The sequence below is a fragment of the Perognathus longimembris genome, chromosome 1 (assembly GCF_023159225.1).
Source record: "Perognathus longimembris pacificus isolate PPM17 chromosome 1, ASM2315922v1, whole genome shotgun sequence".
Classification (NCBI taxonomy): domain Eukaryota; kingdom Metazoa; phylum Chordata; class Mammalia; order Rodentia; family Heteromyidae; genus Perognathus; species Perognathus longimembris.
Genome location: NC_063161.1, coordinates 41185429 through 41202549, shown reverse-complemented (window position 1 = coordinate 41202549; position 17121 = coordinate 41185429). Strand labels below are relative to the sequence as shown.

Sequence of the window (17121 nt, the reverse complement as noted above, 5' to 3'; positions counted from 1 at the left end):
CTCAGGTTTACATTTTCAAAATATGACCTAATAAACCTCTAAATTTCATTGGTACCTATTGTAATATCACTTTTTTAAATCTGTAATATATTAATTTGAATCTTCTCTTTAATTTGGTCATTTTGGTTAAGACTTTTTTTATTGTCTCAAAGAAAACCTCTTTGTTTTATTGATCCTTTGTAATTTCTTTTACATTCTATTTTGTTATTTAAGCTTGATCTTTCTTATTTCTTTTGTTTTACTGATTTTGGAATTGGCTTATTTTTCTAATTTATTTATTATTTATTTATTATTATTTTTGTCTTTCACTACTGGTGTTTGAACTCAGGGGCTCACAATTGCCAGTCTGGCTAAGTACTCCTGAGCCACGTCTCCAGCCTTGTTTTTCCATGGTATTGTAGGATAGAATCTTTATTCCCACATAGCTTCATGCCTGAGCTGTAGTCCACCTACTTTGTTTGCCGTCATTACAGGAAACACAGGCACATGCTACCACATTCAGTTTTCCTGCATGGTGATGGAATCTCATGTACATTTCTGCCTACAGTGGCTTAGAACTACAGTCCTCCCATTCTCAGCCTCTCATGTAGCCCAAGATGACTGGTGGGTCACTGAGTCCTATTATGAGTTGAGAAAGGGGGCTGGTCTGCCATTCTTTTATCACCAGATTTGCCTGACTTACCTAGTAATTGTAGTTTTTTATTCTTTTCACCACATAGGGCATCTTGTTGAACTATTTCCTACTTTTATCTGCAATATCTGTTTTTCCACTCTTTTTAGATGTCCTGTCACCACTTGTGTGGTTTTGGATGGTCGCTTTCTTTCTTTGGAATATGATACCTTCTTTGTTACCCTGACTCTTTTTAGTCAAAATCACAAAAGAATCTTCTAATCTTATATCAGAAATTGCAGTGTTAGACATTTTAAATAACAATATCAATTTTGACATGCATATAACATTTTCCTAAGAGCAAACCATTTTTTAAAAAAAGCTTTACTAGACAGTATTATTTTACACTTTTGCAAATTATACTTGTCTGGCTAAATAGAAGACAGCCAAATTCTCATGATTTTGCCTGTGACCTACAGTGTTATATTGTTTGAACTACATGAAGGAAATGCAGCTTTATCTAGTAGCAAAAGGGATGAACGTTTTCAGATAATAGATTCCACCTCAGAAATTGACATTTAGTGGTATAAATTTGTGTGTGTGTGTGTGTGTGTGTCCGTCCGTGTCCGTGTCCGTGTCCATGTGTCTGTGTGTGTCCCAGTACTGGGTCTTGAACTTAAGATCTGGACACTGTCCCTGAGATTTTTCTCTCAAGACTCTAGGACTCAACAACTTGAGCCACAGCTTCACTTCCTTGGCCAAACTGGCTTTGAACCACAATCCTTAGATCTCAGCTTCCTGAATAGTGAGGGTTACAGATGTGAGCCACTGGTACCTGCACAGGTGGTCTAAATTTTTAAAGGTTCATTTCAATATAGAATCTGAAACTGTGTCAATGAACTTTTTCCATTTTTATAGTAAAATCTTCCACATAAAACTTCATGCATTTCAGTCATTTAAAAATGGTTCAGTGAGTTCTTCAGACCTTTCAAATTGTGTTTTATTATGTAATCTTTTATAACAATTTTATGAGTAAAATCTTTAGGAACCTTACCAACTTCATGGTGGGAAAATCTTTGTTTTCTTTGAGTTGGTAGGCCTTTTTAATTGATTTTTAAGAAAATGCCTACTTGGTACCTAAAATCAACAAGAAGTTGTTCTGTTGTGGCAGACTTAATAGCAGAGTTGTGAAAAGAATGAGCGGTCTCACGAGTCATTCAAGTAATGACACAAACACCTACTAATGACAGCCATGCTATTTCAGGATGTAGCACATGTGCTTCATGCACACTTCCCAGTTTGTCAGACATTATACTAAAAAGATTGTGATTAGCGAATGGCATTTTAATTTAAAAAATAATTTCTGATTCTCAACGTGACATTCTTAAGTGAAATGTTTTCTTCTGTGGAGTGGCAAAGAATGAAGGGGCAATGCCACGCCGATGATTCAAGCCCAAATTTAAACTTTTTTTTCCCCCTCACTTTATAATCACCTAACTGATCTCTTACTCTTCAGTCTTTTTCTCTTTAAAAGTTACTTACTAGGAGCTGGGAATGTGGCTTAGTGGTAGAGTGCTTGCCTAGCACCCATGAAGCCCTGGGTTGGATTCCTCAGCAACACATAAACAGAAAAAGCCAGAAGTGGCAATGTAGCTCAAGTGGCAGAGTGCTATCCTTAAGCAAAAGGAAACCAGGGACAGTGTTCAAGCCCTGAGTGCAAGCCCCAGGACTGGCAAAAAAACAAAACAAAACAAAAGTTTCTTACTATAATGTAAATTTGATTTTGTTGGCACTCTATTAAATCTTTTGGAATGTCCCAGCACATTTGTGTAAAGTCCAAATTCTTGCCTAGAATAATAAAGGCATTTTATTATAATGTCTACATTACTAACTTCTTTTCTTATTGCTATACTTCTACTGTTTTTACCAAAGTGGACTTACTGGTAGTTCCCATTTTAAACATCATACTTTCTACAGTTCCATACAATTGGATATGCTATTGTTTTGACTTAGAATTGTCCTAGTTCCCACTTCTTCCTCTAGCTAGATATCATTTTTAAATCATCCCCATTACTATTACCAGTTTTTATATTAAAATTTGTTATAATACATTGTGTTATAGTTATTTTATGTGTCATCTTGCCTTTTGAGATTGTGAGCTGCTTAACTTCAGGAGCTCTGTATTCTTATATTCCCAGTACTTAAACAAGAGCAAGAATTACAGCAATCATTTAATGAAATTGGAGTGTTAGAATTAATTTCATAGAAATTACTATCAAAATACAAATTAACTCATCAATATATCATTCTGTTTTCTTTCTAGTACAGTCTTTAGGTAGATTCGCTATTGGAAACTCAAAGCTGGGTAGAAAAAGAATGAATAAATAAGGGAATATATTACATACATCTGTATCTACAACATGGGGAGAAGATTTTATTTTATATATGTGTTCCTGAGAAGTTATATTCAATCACATTTGGAAAGTTAAGGTCCTTATGGAATTCATTATAATTAATCTCTCTTCATTTTAAATTTTAATCACTTATCAAAAATTCATAGCAGAGGGGCTGGGGATATAGCCTAGTGGCAAGAGTGCCTGCCTCGGATACATGAGGCCCTAGGTTCGATTCCCCAGCACCACATATACAGAAAACGGCCAGAAGCGGCGCTGTGGCTCAAGTGGTAGAGTGCTAGCCTTGAGCGGGAAGAAGCCAGGGACAGTGCTCAGGCCCTGAGTCCAAGGCCCAGGACTGGCCCAAAAAAAAAAAAAAAAAAAAAATTCATAGCAGAGTGCTGGTGGCTCATATTTGTCATCCTAACTATTCAGGAGGCTGAGATCTGAGGATTGCTGTTTGAAACCATCCCAAGCAGAAAAGTCCATGAGACTGTTATCTCCAATTGACCACCAAAAAGCTGGAAGTGGAGCTGTGGCTCAAGTAGGCCAGCCTGGAGTGAAAATTCTAAAGGGTCCAGATCCTGAGTTCAAGCCCCAGTACTAGCACCAAAAGAAAAAAAAATCTTAATGTGCAAATTAAAATGCTCTATTTCTCATATATGAAAAACATTGCCCAAAAATATTAAGATTATTAAAACAATTTACAAAATGTATTCTCCACTCTTTTCTGTTAAACCTTAAATGATTGTATTTTTGTATTTTAGTTTAGTAAATTGTGTTTTAGTAAAATAATAGCTTAAGAGTATTTCAATCAGAAAGGCACCTGAATAGAAGTCTCACCTAAGTACCTTTATCAGCTCAAAATGGCAAAAAAAAAAAAAAATCCAAGACTTTATAATGCGTAGAACCTCAAAATTTTGAATTTTTCTTATTTAAGCAATTTTTTAGCCACTACTTGTTCTATGTTATACCTACTATTATGTATAATGCTGATAATAGATAGTAATATCTAAGTTACCTAAAAGTAAGTTATTCCTTTAAAGTATAATGATGGTTTAAAAAACAATAGTAGCCAGGTGCCAGTGGCTTGCATCTATCATCCTAGCTGCTCAAAAAGCTGAAAGCTGAAGATCATAGTTTGAAGCTGGCTTGGGCAGAAAAGTCCGGTGAGCTCCCAGGCTCTGAGTTCAAGCCCCACAACAGAAAAAGGAAAGAAGAAAAGAAAAGAAAAAAAAAACAGTAGTAGTAGAGATTTTTCAAGAAGACAGATTCTGAATTAATGAGGTTTATTTTATTTATATATATATATGTACACATGTATATATACATATGTGAGATTTATCTAGCAGGTTTTTCTAGAGATAGTTCCATCCCAATATTGCTTCTTCAAATTATATTCAAAATTCTTTTTTGCTATTCTGTTCCTATTATCTAAATTTTTGTGAATTGTTAACTTTCTCTGAATTGTATGTGGATATCGTATATAATTAGAATGTGGCAGTGTACCTTACTGAGAAAAGTAGAATCTCTTCATTTCTCTAATTTGTATATTTAATGTATATTTAATTTGTATATTTAATTAGAAAAATTTTATTTGAAACTACTTCCCTTTGTCCTATTATATTTTAAAAGGAAAAATTATATTCAAAATTAAAAACCAAAGGATAGTGATTTTTCTCATGAATCTGTTTTCTGGCATTCATTTACTACAACATTGTCATCTGTTCTTTTCTTAATTTCATAATTCAGAATTCTTCATTTTTTTATCTAATTTAACATTTTCATATTTTTAAAGGTCCCCAGGTGCATCCAATTTTTCAACTTTACCAAAGATCTCTCCTTCATCTCTATCAAATAATTATAACAACATCAACAACAGAAAGTAAGCACTGAATCTTAAAAACTCTTTGTTTAATTGGTTGCCCTATTATGTGTGCAAGAGAAAAAAATCGTATCTAAAATTTAGGATAATAATCTTAATGCCTTAAAATTGGTTTTCTTTTAAATTAGTAGTCAGTTCTTTCATGCGTAACTTCATAAGAAAGAAGGCACAATTTACATACTAACTCTTGATTTAACCTAAATACTATAGTAGGTTCCTGAAGGAAATAAAGTATTTCCAGAATTTTTATTCTAAACATTATTGAAATATATCCATATAGGAAATTATTAGGATTCCAGTTTGTAAGCCAAATAAAACTTCAGATGTCATTTTGGAACTAGTTATGTCATTAGCCTTTGTATAGAGATTCTCAGCTTGAAAGCAGTACAAATTTTTATGTTTATAAAAAAGGCAATTTTCTTGATTCTTGGGGGAAAAAAAAACTTTTCCTGTACCCAAGCAAGTAAAACTTAAGATTATTTGTGATGTAACAAAAAAGGTTGAAAGTAACTTGGGCTTTCCTATAACATCTATGGATGTATTACCTTGAAATTTTGGATTTTTATTTTACTACAAAAGGTAAATACAAAGCCTTATTATGTGTAAGGAACCCAATCAGTTCATGAAAAGAACTTTGATCCAGTGATGATTGACCTCATTTTTTTCCATGGGTATTTACATTGGTGTGTATTAGATTAACAGGTAGCAAGCTCTTTGTACTATTTTTCGCAGTTCATAAATGGCATCTGATTATCCCAATTTGTAAATTCAAAAAACCAAAAGCAGTTTATGAAATCCTCTTAAATAGTACTGATAATTAAATTTGTAGGCTTAATTTCCCTAATACTTGGTTAAAATATACATCTAGATTAAAAATAACAATAGCTGACAGTTTTGGAAGAAAAAATGAGAAAAGACTAGTTCTAAGAAATTTGTACAACATATTATAAAAATATAAAGATTAAATGTTGTCTAAAGCTACACTTACAGATCAATAGAATCAGACAACTGGACCTTTGTATCTAACAATTTATTGTGTCCAAGCACTTGTGGCTCACACCTAGTCCTAGAAACTCAGGGGTATGAGATCTGAGGATCATGGTCTGAAGCCAATTTGGGCAGGAAAGTCCATGAGACTCTTACATCCAGTTAAAAATGCCAAAAAGCTGGAAGGGTAGTCGTGGCCCAAGTGGTAGAGTATTAGCCTTGAGCACAAAAGCTCAGGCACAAGTGCCCCTTACCCTCTTACCCCACCCCACAGCTCCTAAAGAAAGACAGTAATGATAAGAGAATATTCTAGATTAAGACAATAAGATTGCCTGGAAAATATTTTTAAAAGTTGGAGTGCTGAGACTAGTTTATAATTTTCAATTCAAGATATTTGTCAGCATATATACTATTTACACTAAAGGCAAATAAATGAAAAACAGTGCATAACTATAAATGATTTTGAAGATAAATATCAAGCACATAAAAGTAAGAAGCTTTCTAAAACAATAGCAAAATGAGTTATAAAAATAAAGGAAATCAGTATAAGATAAACATTTTGTGTTCAAATTCACTAATAATTACAATTTTATAAATTAAAACCATAAGAAACTGCCCATTTTCCCCTACCTCAAGCGCACTGGGAAAAAAATTAAACATCATTTTCCATTGTTACAAGTATTTTTTAATGCAGTATTAGTACAACTATTTCAGAATAGTTTGCTAATACTACTCAAGTATATTTAAAACATTCACTCCTCTACTTCATCAATTCATAAAGAATATGCAATTCTGTGTATTCTTGTAGTGTAATAGTAAAATATTGAAGACAGCATGAATATACAGTTGAAGTACTTTCTTTTCTTTTTAAAAATGCTATATTCAGAGGCAAAAACATAGAAAAAAAGCATATCATCCTGTAATTCAGGTTATGCCTTGTATGTTATCTTTTAATTCATTAAAGATAATTTTTTCCTGGACGCCTGTGGCCTGCACCTATAATCCTAGCTACTCAGGAGGCTGAGATCCAAGTATCATGGTTTGAAGCCAGCCCAGGCAGGGAAGTTGGTGAGACTCTTATCTTCAATAAATTACTCAAAAAAAGCCAGAAGTGGAGCTGCGGTTCAAGAGGTAGAGTGCTAGCCTTGAGCAAAAGAAGCTCAGGGACAGCGTCAAGACCCTGAATTCAAATACCAGGACCAGCATAAGATAATAACAATTTTTGTAGTTTATAAAACATTACTGTGTTTCTAACAACTGTGGATGGCTCTCACATTTACCATTAAATGCATTTATAGATGTAACATGTATTTATAAATCATTCTTTAGAGAGTTATATATAAGTAGTATTAAATATAGACTGTACTTTGACAAAAGTCACTATATTAGTGTATTTGGTCTGGTGTGGTTTTTTTGTCTTATTTTTTCCTTCCCATAATAAAAAAATTGATAATGCAATCTAATCTCCAAATTTGATAATACAGAAACTACTGAAAGGAATTGGTAGAATTTTTTTAAAGTTTTATAGCAGGTTTGAATAATTAAGCTCATATACCTTTATTGTGTATTTGCCTATGTCTAATTTAGATACAAAAATAATCCTTTCATATTAAGGGATTTTAATAGGAAATACCTTCTGGGTTACTATGGTATAATCTTTGGGAGCTTAAAATTTTTATGTATGAATCACTTTTCTTAGTAAGAGCAGACTTTCATGATTCAGAAAATGGGAGGCTTTTTTTTCATTTTACCTTAAAAATTTGTATTAATATACTTAAATATGTTAAATAATATTTATTGGAAATAAGTAACAGTTTAAGACTTGAGGTACAAATAGCATAGCTTTAAGTTATGTAAGTATACTAAAAAGGTGATTTTTAAAATTAGATGCTTTTTTTAAAATTTTAATTTTGGTACTGGGGTTTAGACTCAGGTATTCTTCTGGAGCCACTCCCCTAGCCCAAAGACTAAGTGTATTTTTGAAACCTCAGGCATGTGGAAATATTCTACAAATATAAATTACATAATAAAATCAAAAGTTTTAATACAAGTTCATATGAGACATTTACAAATCCAAGACTTCAACCATTCTACTATGACACAGTTACTAAGATTTAAAAATTTCCTTTTTGGAAATAATATAAAAGGAACAGAGTATGCTTAGAATTGTTTCATTTTAAGTTTAATAAAGGTTTTGTTAAAACAATAATTTTGTAAAGAATCTGTTGTTGTAGTTTGCTTTCCCTGTGTAGGCTTTTTGCCTTAGTCCATGGAAGAATTTGTTGTTTCAGTTATTTATGTATATTTTTAAATCCGTAAAATTCAATATGTGGTCATAGTTTTATCAAATATATTTTTCTGTCCAGATACAATATGTAATGACATATTAGTAACACTGCCATTAAAAAAATTTTTTTTACTATACTTATTTCCTGGACTGTGGCAGTCCACATCACAGCACATTTCTGTTTCTTTGTGAATTCATTTAAATCTCTTGCTTGAAATGGAAATTATTCTCACTATGGAATTAAGCTGAAAACAGGAACTGTGGATTCTGCAACCACCAGAACTAGCCATCTGGCTCTTGATAAGTTACTTAGCTGAAAACATTAACTACAAAATGAGCATGATTATAGCCATGATGATTAAAGCATATATTCATGCCAAATACCAGTAGTAATTGAAAAGTCTACTTGAAATCTTTATGAATAGGTAAGATTTGATTTTTTTAAATAACTGCATTTTATATAGATTTTTAAAGAGAAGATCTTTCTAATACAGAATTGATCTAGTGTTATATTCAAATTCCTATTAGTGTTTCTACAAATTCACTTTACAGAGTAACACAAGCATCTTAAAAGATGAAAAGTAGCTTAAGATCTTCAGGGAAAATAGAGCAGACCCTCATGATAGACAGTAAGCTTTAAAAATGGGAGGAGGGGGCTTACCTTGGTTTAGAGCTTAGATTTCTTTGTATTTTGTTAGTATTTCCCATGATAAACTTTAACATATGGCATATGACGTATTTATAAATGTGGATTAAAAATAACTACTCACTATAATATTAAAGTATCTTAGAGCCAGGTGTGGAGGTGCATAACTGTAGTCCAGCCAAATGGGAGGCAGAGGTAGGAGGACTGAATATCCAAGGTGACCCTGGCCCAAAGCTTCCAGCGTCTTATTTGTTACTTATGAGGAAAGACAGATATCTTTCTGTTTGGAATGAGTATGTAAATATGCTCTGTGTGTGTGTGTGTGTGTGTGTGTGTGTGTGTGTCTCCTTCCGTCCGTCTGTCTGTCTAGGCACCAGCAAGTAATAGGACATCTTTATATATTCTGGTTATTTAAATTTTATTCTAATTTTACGGCCAGAATATATGCTTTTTTTTTCTTTCTCGGAGATGTGTAGTTACGCAAGCTTTTTTTTTTTTTGGCCAGTCCTGGGCCTTGGACTCAGGGCCTGAGTACTGTCCCTGGCTTCTTCCCGCTCAAGGCTAGCACTCTGCCACTTGAGCCACAGCGCCACTTCTGGCCGTTTTCTGTATATGTGGTGCTGGGGAATCGAACCTAGGGCCTCGTGTATCCGAGGCAGGCACTCTTGCCACTAGGCTATATCCCCAGCCTTTTTTTTTTTTTTTTAACAACTAGAAGATCTGATTTTCAGCACTACTAATAGTTAGGGGGGAAAAGTCACTTTTTTTTCATGTTTTAGTTTTTTTCTTACATATACAAAGTTAGCTTTAATAATCTAACTCATGGGTGAACGTACATTGAATTGCACTAAGTGCTTTGTACTTGATTTGTTCCTGGGACTCCAAAGTAAGATATGAATAACAAGATTAGTGTTCTGCAAAGAAAATATCCTTTAGTACTGTTTTGCTGCTTTTAACTTTTAAATCTAAAAGCTCTGAATTTGAATTGATGAAGGCTGCCTTTTTTGCCTACCAATATATTTTAATTTGTGTTGTTGTTTTGTCTTTTTTCGGAGGGGTGGGGGGACTGGGCTTTGAACTCTGGGCCTCTGTGCTATCCCTGAACTCCTTTCTTTAAAGTCTAGCACTCTACCCCTTGAGCCACAGTGCCACTTCTGGCTTTTTCTGTGATTAATTGGAGATGAGAGTCTCACACACTGCCTGAGCTATGAATGACAGTCCTCAGATCTCAGCCTCCTAAGTAGCTAGGATTACAGGTATGAACCACCAGCACCCGGCATGTGGCTTTGTCTTTTGAGAGGAGTTTCCCCTTTTTTGTTGTTGTATATGGAAAAGGAAATATTTATACATAGGTAAAAGTTAAAGCACTAGTGTTACATGTAATTGTGGGTTGATTTGATTTTACCTATGCAGTTTGGTGTATGTGGATGTATTTATGAAAGACTTTGTTAGACAAATAATACAGTTCATTTAAACTGTTATAGTGCAGTGAGAGTATAATATGTAGAATGATAACATGAAGTATTGGAAATTATAATAAAAAGTATTTTAAGTAATTCTAGAAATAAATGATAGGCACTTTAAATTATTGGAGTTACTGATTTTTCATGTTTACATTTGAAAATTTTTATTTGTATCACCATTTGCTTTTAGTATATGCCCTTGATTTTCATTCAGGTTTTTCCTAATGATTTCTTTAAAAAATGACTGAAGACATGTTTTTAAAAAATTTTATCCAAGGCATCCATCATGGATATTTTATAAAATAATTAGTCTATTAAAAATTAAGGAAGAGCTCATCCTTTTCCACAAAATTATTTTATTATATATAAAAAAGAGGGACTTAATGACTTCTTAATTCCTTCTAAAGTTACTCTAATTTTCTATATTTTAGTTTATAGTTTTTATGGTTAATATTTATTACATTCACAGTAAAAATTATCCTGAGGTTTTCTGGTTAAATAAGTACACTATTTTAATAAACCAGAAGAAACAGAAAGCAAGCTGTACTAAATATTCTTATTTTAAATCATTTTTGCATTTTGTTTCCCATAGGCTTTTTTCTGCATTTAAACACCAGATATTGCAGATCTGGCATAGAACCTAAAAATAGAATCTCCAGTACATTAGAACAATGATATAACAGTGGCCATGTAGCTCTCTACTGTCACCTGTAACTCTGCCTATTTCTACTGTTCTCATTCTGTTACAGTAGCAGAATGCAAAGGGGAGAGGCGATGATTTATTGCTGCAGGTGGTGTTTAAAATCTGAATGCTTTAAATTGGAGGCCGCAAAAGTGTTTGTTTGTTATTTGTTGGTTGGTTGGTTGGTTTGGTTTTTTGTTTTTTTGTTTTCTGTTTTGCCAGTACTGGGGCTTGAACTCAGGGCGTGAGTACTGCCCCTGGCTTCTTTTTGCTCAAGGCTAGCACTCTACCACTTTGAGCCACAGCACCGATTCTGGCTGTTTTCTATATATGTGGTGCTGAGGAATTGAACCAGGGCTTCATGTATACGAGGCAAGCACTCTTGCCACTAGGCCATATTCCCCGCCCCAAAACTGTGTTTTATTTTTTAAAAAATTATAAACCGCCTGTCTTGTAACTAAGCTTTAAGTACTCTGTTCTTTGTAACAATGTTATTGCATAATTGGCCACATTTTGATAAATACGTTTTTCTTCCAGTGTGAAAAACTCAAATTATTGTCTCCCATCATATACTGCTTATAAGAATTATGATTATTCAGAACCTGGAAGGAGCAATGAACAGCCAGGCCTGTGTGGCCTAAGTAACTTGGGAAATACGTGTTTCATGAACTCAGCTATTCAGGTAGGTCTTTCTAAATAAGGTAATAGTCCTGTTTTATGGAAGTCATAAAAGAAGACTGAAGCTGGGTTATTCATGTCAGTACAGAAATATTTTATGTGCATTGAAGGTTATAATTTCATGATGGATTTAATCATATGCAATTGACCTGATACCAATATAACAGTAATATAAAGAATATACTCATGTTTCTCAATTAGGTAAAATGATTATTTATCACATTGTAGACTAGACTCAATACCACTTAACTCAAAAATGTTGATTCTAAGCAAGAAATTTAGCTTCTCTAGGAAGAAAATTAAAACTCATCAGATCTCTCCTTTGATTAGAATCTGTTGATTTTTTTCCTTAACTATAATGAAAAATTAAGATTTGAAACCCATGCTTTAGATAACCTCTTTCCCTTCAAGATGTTTTAATGTAAGACTTCATCCTCCATGTTTCTCTCATGAAGCTTTCCTTCTCTTTCTGCTTTGGTTTATAAGCTCTTGAGTTAAATTAAACATCTATGTCTTTGATTCTGAGTCACAAAAGAGGTGTATATATTTTAATATCACTGTCAATATGTAGACAAGGTAGACCTGTTTATTTTGTTTCCCTTTTACAGATAAAATTTTATGTTTAAAAGAGTACCAAATACTGTTAGACTGTTCCTTTTTTAAACATTATATTATTGTTATACCTTAATGGTACTAAAAGTTTTCATTTTGATATACACATGCATATAATCTACTTTGGTCAGAATCACTCCATCTTACCCTCAGTGATAGACTATTCTTGATATTTAAACTTTACCTCCATTTTTGGAAAGTATTTTTGTGAATTTCTCAATCTGACTGTTTTTTATTCTCTAAGCTTATTTTTAACATTGAATCTCCTGTTCACAGAAGGCAACTTCCAGATATATAGATTAATTGCAGACTATGAATTGGTGAGAATGTGTTTTTAACTGAGAAAAGAATGACTCTTACCACTCAGTATCCCAAGTAGACATTTTTTGTAAACTGTCATTAATCCAGCTGCATCCCAGGTTAATTCTTATTTTGCTCGCATTCTTGGCCAAATTTACTTGTCCTAATTTCTAGATTGAGTTGACACCCTTATGAAACTTGGATAGCAGATCCATACTCAATTTCTGATTTCTTGGTTTAAAGTTGAACACAAAATAGCTTCATCTGCTCAAACAGACACTGTATCAGTTAGTAAGCGCTTATATTCATCTTTTAATTAGTACTTGAATGTACATTCACTGATGTAATTATTACTATATTCCAAATTATTTTTCTAGGATTCTAGTGTTAAACAAGATATACAACTTTATACTTTGTTTTTCTGAAAGAAGAGAAGAGTGCCATCTGAAGGGCACAGATAAAATGTATTCTTATTTAGATAGTTTTTTAGATAAAGTAATGGTTGCTGAGCTTTTAGAGAGAGATGCGATAGGGAAATTGTGCTTTAATATGATGGATAGCTATTGGACTCTAATTTTTGATCACTAAAAGTTTTCTACTCTTATCTAGAAAATGGTTATGTAAGTAGTGTTTACTAGCACCAAAAACACTGCCTTTAATCACCATGTTATGTAATTTTTATGCAACATTTTATACTTAAACTGCCAAAGTTATGTGGTTCCAGTGCTTGTTATTAGTTCATTTTTACCTCATTTTAATATCTTAATATAGAAAATCAGTCTTGGTGCTTTTTTTTTTTTTTTTTTTTTTTTTTTTTTGGCCAGTCCTGGGCCTTGGACTCAGGGCCTAAGCACTGTCCCTGGCTTCTTCCCGCTCAAGGCTAGCACTCTGCCACTTGAGCCACAGCGCCGCTTCTGGCCGTTTTCTGTATATGTGGTACTGGGGAATCGAACCTAGGGCCTCGTGTATCCGAGGCAGGCACTCTTGCCACTAGGCTATATCCCCAGCCCTTGGTGCTTTTTTTTTAAGATGAAGAAAGTATTTTAACAACATAGGCATTACAAATCTGTCAGAAATGACGAGTTAGTGTTCAGGCTAACTATTCATTGGAAGGTCTAGCCAGCATTCAGACCAGATTTCTTCTAATGCAATACTGCATTCTGCTTTCTTATACCTTTGGCAATTCTGTCTGTATTATCTCTGAATGACTATTTTGTCAAAAAATGCACATTAAAGTTAGATCTTTGAACTTGTTAGGCAGAGCTAAGTGTCACGTTTGTTTAGCATTCTTGTATGTGATATTTAACATGTTTAAAAAAAAAAAAGCCAACCTCATTCAATTTTACTCCTATTCCAGCCATTTTATTACAATACATTGGGTGTCACTGACACCATTCTTTGTACCAATTCAGCTAAGACATAGCCATGAGGGTATTGGTTTGTAACTGTATAGTAGTAATATTTTAAAATAAAAATTTCAGCAATGAATATTATTTCATTTCTCAACCTTATTTTAGCTTGAAACTATACTCCTTTTAAAAAAAAAAAGTCTTAACCCATCGCTGGTAGCTTAACACCCATAATCCCAGCCACTCAAGAGGCTGAGAATCTGAAGCTGTCTGTTCAAAGCCTACCTTAGCAGAAAAGTTCTAGAGACTCCTATCTTTAACCAGAAAATGACAAACTTGAATTATGGATCAAGTAGTAGTGCATAAGTCATGAGCAAGAAAGCTCAGAGAGAGTGAGAGATCTTGAGTTCAAGCTCCATGATAGCAACAACAATAACAATAAATTCTTCAAACAAGACAGAAGGAAAAAAGGAGTTTTTATTTTTTGTTGCAAGTCCAGAGTTAACAAAGCTAGGACTTTAGTTCTTTTTTCATTTTTATTATTTCTAATTGATTCAAATGTCACTTCTCAAGATGAAAATTCACTGAAAGAAGGAATTCAGAATAGTGACAGTAGCCTCTGTGACTCTTATGAGTATTCATGAAGTGTATAGGTCCACAGATGAAAAGAGTAATATGTAACTTTTTTTCAGATAGTGTTTCTATAGTTAGGTCTTACTTCCTTGTAACTTCTTTAAAATCAGAGGCAATTTAGGAACTTCCAAAAATATATTTAGATGAATTTTAATGTAACTTATTAATTCAGTGATCTTTAAAAAATGAGTGTAGCATAAAATGTGTGTGTGAAAAGCATACCAATGCTTTTCATGAGAATGGGTCTATGCTTATTCTAACATTGAGATAGTGAAATCTTTGATCAACCAGTACTGAAAATAGTAAGCAGTGTGCCATGCTCAGTGACTCAGATCTACAATACCAATTACTCAGGAGACAGATATTAGGAAGATCACTGTTCAAGGCCAGCCCAGACAAAAAGTTTACAAGACCCCATCTCAAACATAAAGCTAACTGGTGGCATTCACTGGCATCCCATTTACTCAGGAAGTATAATAAGAATATGGTGGTCAGCCCAGGCATAAATGTGATACTCCATCTGAAAAACAGTAAAAAGCAAAAAGTGCTGGGGCATGGCTTAAGTGGTAGAGCATCTGCCTAGCATCATGAGGCTCACAGTTCAAATACCAGTACCAAAAAAAGAAAAGCTAACATCCAGTTAAATCACTAAATGTGTTTTAATAATATTAATTACTAGTATTAGCTTCATTTTAAGTTAATATGACTTGATAGACATTTGTGAAATGTTTCTGTTTTGACCTTTATGACTATTATGATCTAGATATTAAACCTTTCTTTAATTTAGTTTAAGTGTATCTCCAAGATTTTAACAGGGATGTTTAAATCTCTTTGGTTGGATGGAATGCCCAGAATTGCATCTGATCTTTAAGGTCTTTACAGTCTCAGAAATGTTTTTCTCATGGAATCCCAAGCCTCTCAAAGAACAATCTGAAAACCAAACTATGGCTTAGAAACACAAACTCATACACATCCAAATTTAATTATATAGGTCAGGAGTATGGACTGTGGAGTTATTACCAGGAGACAAGGCTCTCCTACTTTTCCTTTTTTTCCCCCTAGACAAGTTATTTCCACATTTCTAGTTTAATAAGAAAATAAATGGTGACTAGCAAACACACAGTGAATGGTACATATGTATTAGATTGATACTATTTTGTTTTTTTTTTACTCAAAGAATTAAGCAAAATGACTCTGGAAAGACTCAGTCTTCAATTCCTCTTTTCTTTTCTTTCCTACAAATTTTATTTCACTTTGGGCCTAGTGTGTAATGACAATAAACTTGAATATACTTTCCTTTTTCATTTAGTATTGTTGCAGTGATGGTATTTATCATCTGCTACAATTTGAACTGTGCTGGTATAGTTTTTCCTAGTTACACTGGTGGACAAGAGAGGTACTAAATTATAAATGCTTGTGTGTGTTAAATTTGCACAGTAATTTGAAAAACAAGTACTTTGGTTATTCTAGGCCTCAACCTCCTGAGTCGTTATGATTACAGGAATACCTTACCATGTCCTGATGGTACAGATAGTATGACAGAATAGTTTCCTAGAACCCTTAATCTATTACTCCATTTAGAGAATGTCCAGCTTTAACATTTGCATTACTGGAGGTAATTATTACTAGTGTAAGTTCAGTAGATTCAGGAGCACTCCAACCCTTGTCTTTTTCATTGTCAAGGCCTACCTAGGAGGCTCATGATTGGCTTCCTGGAAGAAGCAACTCTTCAGATGGATTTGAAGCAGGGGAGTGATGTGGTCTTGTCCACTGGAAAACAGCACAGCGTAAGATGGTTGTTTTCACACTCTTTACTTGATCATTATAGGGCTCCTTACGTAGACCCTGGAAAATGAATGATTCTAACCAAATTTTACTTGATAGTCTTCTGATAGAACATAAAACAAATTGAGATTCCAAGCATTTTTTAAGTCAATTTCTTTTCTATGATCTGTTGAATTAGGGAAAAGTTATTAAATTCAGAAGAACGTTAAGGAGAAAGTTGAGGCTTTCAAAACCACTTAATTGAAGAGAATGAGGTATGCTATACAAAAGTGACATTCTTTAAAGAAACTAGATCTTCATTACATTGTAAACAGTATAAAAGTCATTATTGCAGCTGTTATTTCTTCACTTCATAGCTCTAAATATAGTTAAATATAAAAGTACTATAATACTATACTATAGTACTTCTTTTTTGTTTTGTTGTTTTTCAATCATGGGGCTTGAAATTGAGGCCTGGGTACTGTCCCTGAGTTCTTTTTGCTCAAGGCTAGTGCTCTATCACTTTGAGCCATAGCTCCACTTCTGGTTTTCCTGTGGCTAATTGGCAATACAGTCTCACACAGACTTTGCTGCCCCTGGCTGGATTTGAACTCCAATTCTCAGATTTCAGCCGCTTGAGTAACTAGGATTATAGGCCTGTGCCACCAGTACCCCGCTAGCCCTTTTTTTTGTATATATTGAAACCCAAATTCTCAGAATCACAGTTTAACGTGAAACTTTCAGATTTTACTCAGGTTTCCAACCTTATCTAAGTAAATATAATTTCCATTTTTTTAAAGTCATCCCTAAGAATAAGACATAGTTAAGATAG

General features: G+C 33.5%; 1 protein-coding gene across 6 annotated transcripts in view; it reads left to right on the top strand.

The window, feature by feature from the left end:
• Usp15 (ubiquitin specific peptidase 15) overlaps positions 1-17121 on the top strand; it is a 94903-nt gene that overhangs the window by 47491 nt on the left and 30291 nt on the right. For 2 of the 6 annotated variants that reach the window (XM_048360484.1, XM_048360526.1), the window contains exons 7-9: positions 1090-1143; positions 4802-4888; positions 11491-11635. In XM_048360484.1, coding sequence (XP_048216441.1) covers positions 1090-1143; positions 4802-4888; positions 11491-11635 — 286 coding nt within the window. Of the gene's footprint in view, positions 1-1089; positions 1144-4801; positions 4889-11490; positions 11636-16208; positions 16313-17121 lie in introns of those variants that run through there. The other 4 variants (XR_007213004.1, XM_048360491.1, XM_048360505.1 and 1 more) reach the window with 4 other exon arrangements.